This window comes from Mizuhopecten yessoensis, unplaced genomic scaffold (assembly GCF_002113885.1).
Source record: "Mizuhopecten yessoensis strain PY_sf001 unplaced genomic scaffold, ASM211388v2 scaffold10885, whole genome shotgun sequence".
Classification (NCBI taxonomy): Eukaryota; Metazoa; Mollusca; class Bivalvia; order Pectinida; family Pectinidae; genus Mizuhopecten; species Mizuhopecten yessoensis.
In genome coordinates, this window is record NW_018408770.1 from 80,113 (window position 1) to 84,760 (window position 4,648).

Below are 4,648 nucleotides of genomic sequence, written 5' to 3' on the forward strand. Positions count from 1 at the left end.
AGAAGTTAGACTGGTTATAATACTAGAAGTTAAACATTTCAATACTTGAAGTTAAACGTGACTATACGAGTAGTTAACATGTTAACACGAGTAGTTAAACCTGTTAATACGAGAAGTTAAACCTGTTAATACAAGTAGTTAAACCTGTTAATACGAGTAGTTAAACCTGATTATACCAGTAGTTAAATTTGTCTATCCGAGAAGTTGAATATGTCTTTAGGAGTAGCCCGTGACAAACCTGTTAATAAGAGTTAAACCCGCCTTTACGCATTATTAGACCCGTCTATACGCGTGATTAAAACTGTATGTAGGGGTACGGTTAAACCTGCCTATACGAGAAGTTTGCCCTGTATATGGGAGTATACGTAATTAAACCTGCATATACGTACTACGTGTATAGTACCTGAACACATAGTAAACCTATCTATCATGACGAGTACGGTTTAACCTGTCTTAACACTAAAATCTCATTTTAGAGCGATTTACACTTGATGTGCATCACATGTCTGAATTCTACAGATGGACAGATTATTTCAATTCATATACCGGTTTAGACAGGTTCCTATGTATATTGTCCTTACATGGACCTTTCTAGTCGAGTCGCGCCTATGTTCCATCAAGTGTGTGTGTTGCTATATATCAAAATATTGAAACGGACTATAGCGCACCTTTGGCCCAGTGTATATGGGGTGCTTAGATTTTCGGCGGAAAGTAGCGTCTGCTTGTAAAAGGCTTGCGGAGTAAGTTGGAACCGGAGGGATGTACCCGTGGTCCAAATAGTGCTACAGGGACCGAAGATGGATCTCAAAGTTTGTGTGATTCTCATGGTTCCTCTGGTGGGATGGATTGTCACCTCTGCAAACTCCCAAGGTAAGGAAAAGTTTGTTCATTTTCAACGACATGCCTAAAACACCTGTGGAAAACCTCACCCGGTGGTGATTTAAAGATTATCCGTTCATTGCAGCTTATTCATGCATTTTGAATGCCGTCAGCTGTTTATGATTTAAAAATAGAAGAGTGACAATATTTATTCATCTGTGTGCACATGTACATGTTCGGATTCCGGAACATAACTGTTTTATCATTACTTATAACACCTGTCTACACCTGTTGATTACAATTTGAAACAGGCGAGTGACACAGTGTCATCACAAGCGATTAATATCGCGTGTATCTAGTTAAATATTGATCCAGATTAGGGTGAGGGAGACACGATTGTGTGGCCTAGAAGTATATATTTTTATCATTTATTACTTACGGGAAGAGTGTGCCGTTTGTAATAATGAAAGGAATAGATGAGAGATGGCCACCCATTCTACAACGCGATATTAAATATTAAATGTTCATATTATAAGGTAGGAATTTGACTTTTATAACTCCAGTGTTGACCTCATAAGATTTTTATCTTAGATATAAATTTGAGCAAGGTATTATTTGGCCGGTGTTAGAGCGAGGTGAGGAGAGATCACAGAATATAAAATGTCCTTTCCTCAGCATTTATATATATAATATGGGCAGGAGACCAAGTTCTTGACGAAAACAAATTTACATTTAAGTCCTTATGTTGAACATGCAAATATCATTGCCCGACTCTTGAAGAAAGCCTCTCTAGTATGACTGGTGTAAATTTATAACCTAGATGACATTTATAAATACAATGTATAGCTGTTGGGTCCTAAACATATTGCATGTGTTCAAATCAGTCCATGATTAATCATTTATTTTAAGCCTAACATACAAAATAACAAATTAACCCTTATTTAATTTTGTATAGTTTTTCAATTTGGTTTCATTTGTGCTTTCTCTCAGATTTTCATGAGATGGAAATTGATTTGCACTAGAGATACTGCATACCAATTACAAGATCTCATCATGTCAACTGTTTCAGAAAGGTCAGAGGTCAAGGTCACAAGTTGTGATGACATCAAAATAAGCATTTTTGTAAATAGTGAAGACTGCAGATTCATTAAGTCTTGAAATGAGTTTACCATATTAATTTACAAAAATAGTTCTGATTCATGTATTACTGATATTGATATTTCAAAATAAGAAAATATGAAATGTAAATATAATTGAATTTGAAACGATGTTTTAGTGGAAACTAGAATTCAGTTAATGGTATCTTACTTGGACATCTCATCTTTGGGATTTTTCTTTATCCAGTACGGAAGTTATGGTAGTGACTGGCTTTAATTTGCTGAGGAGGCATGTTTTACTAGGTGTCTGCTAAAGTAATGGTAAATCCGTCTATAATTGAATTTAAAGAAACATCCCAAGTTAAACGAAAATGTCTGCTTTTAATTGTCAGCAATGTCTGGCCAGCTGACACTGGGAGTACTTAAGTAGCATGGTGAAGGGGAAGTAGACAGTGTTAAGCAAGGCGTACAATATTGCATTCAGGTTAATTTTTTCAAAGAATAGTTAAAACGAAATATACATTACCAGTATGAGTGTCGCAATACGCCAAGAGTGTATCACGATATATTGCAATACAGAATGAATATATTGCGATACGTATCCCGATATATTGTCATAGGAAAGATGTGCTCAATTTTATAATAAGTTGTTGTCAGAATGTTATCAAACTTAATCATATATAATATGGATTACATAGATTTAAGATTTTTGTCAAACCAACCATTGATTACAAAATCTGAACTAATGCAAAATCATAAATTTCCGTGGGACATTAAATTTTGTTTATTTCGAGGATAACAAAAATCCACAAAATTAAATCCCCACGAAAACATAAATTTGGTATGATATAGATAGGGGGGAAATCAGAAATCAGCGAAATATAATGTCCATGAAACAGACTAGTATATGAAAACCACGAAATTTTAACCCCACAAAAATAAATGAGTCTACAGTAGTAAAAGCCTGTTAATGCTTATTGGCATATCTGTTAGAATTTGTAGTAATTTGCAAAGTTTAACACCAAGCAGATACATAAAAATATGCTTTTGAAAACATCTCTGTATTGTGGTACGATACTATATACCCGTGTATTGCGATAAACCAGTTTTCCGATATATTGTGACAGCCCTAGTTACCAGTGATAAGCTCACACTCAGTAATAAGCCCATTCCCTTGTTAGGTGCACTTCATCCTTATGATGCTCTATTCAGGATGATATTGTACCCAAAATACTTACTGTAGTAGTTTTACGAGGTTGAAATGTGATCAAAATTCACATATATTTTCTTTGAGAAAATCTGTACAAGCCCATTTATAAAGTTACTTTAAAAAAAGCGTTATAATCTTGAAATCATCAGGATGAATAATGGGGTTCTATGGCCCCTGTTGTAATACCATTGATGCTGGATTGTTTAGGATCAGATAATCTGACAGCTGGAAGTTTCTGTATCCTTGTACAGTGATAGGGCAACTATCTTACTTAAAGTTATAAACAATATATATATATATTTAAATTGAGAAGTTAGAAGTATAAGGCATACTGAAATACAGCTGTTCAGTGTTTATCAAATTACTTTGGAGTCGATCAACCGTATATATTTGGAATTATACTATCTTATCTATACATGATATTAAGAATCATTAGTCAGATGTATCCGAGATATATAGTCTTATATAGATGTTCCAGTCACCTTTGGCATACGATACCTGTATACAATTTCATTAAATTGGAGATGTATTCATGTAACTTGTAAAACTGGTTTCCAAATCCAATTTCAGTAGTTATGTATATATATCGGATCTCACATGAGTTTCCATTTCATACGAGATTTGTGATTAAAGATTTTTTCATTTAGGCAAGCTAAAATGAAAACTTTGTGACGAGTTTCATAAATTTCATATGAAATGAAAATGAGTGCAAGATCCATTTTATCACCTAATCAAGATTTGTGGCATTTATTTGTGTAAAACGGCAATTTGCATTCAACCTTGAAATGTAAAAAGCCGCCATTTTGACTCTGGTGCGTAAGTCTGTGACGTCATGTACTTGTCCTAGGTGTGACGTCACAGTTGAAACAATTGAAACTTACAACCAATCACAGGGCTGATAGGTTATATCACATAGGTTAATATGCAAAAAAAATATTACATTGGTATATTCACTGGATAGCACAGTACATTAAATGATAAAAGATTATATCATACTGTGATTTGGTGAAAAAAAATGAAATAAATTTCATAGTTTATACTGAAAACCAAATTTCTTTTTTACACTTCTTCTATAAGAACACAGTTAATGCTGTTAAAATGCCTTATATTGTGTTTAAAAGATATGTAAGCCCTAAACAGTTCAATCATAAACACACTCGGATGCATCACACCTTAAGAGGTTTGACTGCACTTGACCCCAGAAGAAAGGAACATTGATGTATAAATGTAAATCAGGCAAAGTTTAAAGAATAATAATGCAAGGATGGGCAATTCATACCTTTTAAATTCAAATGCAGGTTTGGGAATTCAATGTATGTGTACACTGTATTATATATATTCTTGTGAGAGGTTTCATTGAGACAATAACTGTTGCCATAGCAATGTATTTCTTATGTGGAGAGAACAGAATGGTCAGTGACCTTCCACATGTTCAGGTTAAGAGCTATTAAAGGTTATATGCCAATGATCCTTATAGTACTTTATGCCTTCATTATTTGCCCCCCCCCCTCCCCCCTCCCCT

General features: G+C 34.2%; 1 protein-coding gene across 2 annotated transcripts in view; it reads left to right on the forward strand.

Annotated features, from left to right (window-relative positions):
• Positions 1-684: 684 nt before the first annotated feature.
• Positions 685-4,648, forward strand: part of LOC110463298 (laminin subunit alpha-1-like) — a 135,752-nt gene continuing 131,788 nt past the window's right edge. For both annotated transcript variants that reach the window (XM_021517793.1, XM_021517794.1), the window contains exon 1: positions 685-870. In XM_021517793.1, the coding sequence (XP_021373468.1) occupies positions 798-870 (73 nt within the window). In that variant the 5' untranslated portion in view covers positions 685-797. The remainder of the gene's footprint in view (positions 871-4,648) is intronic.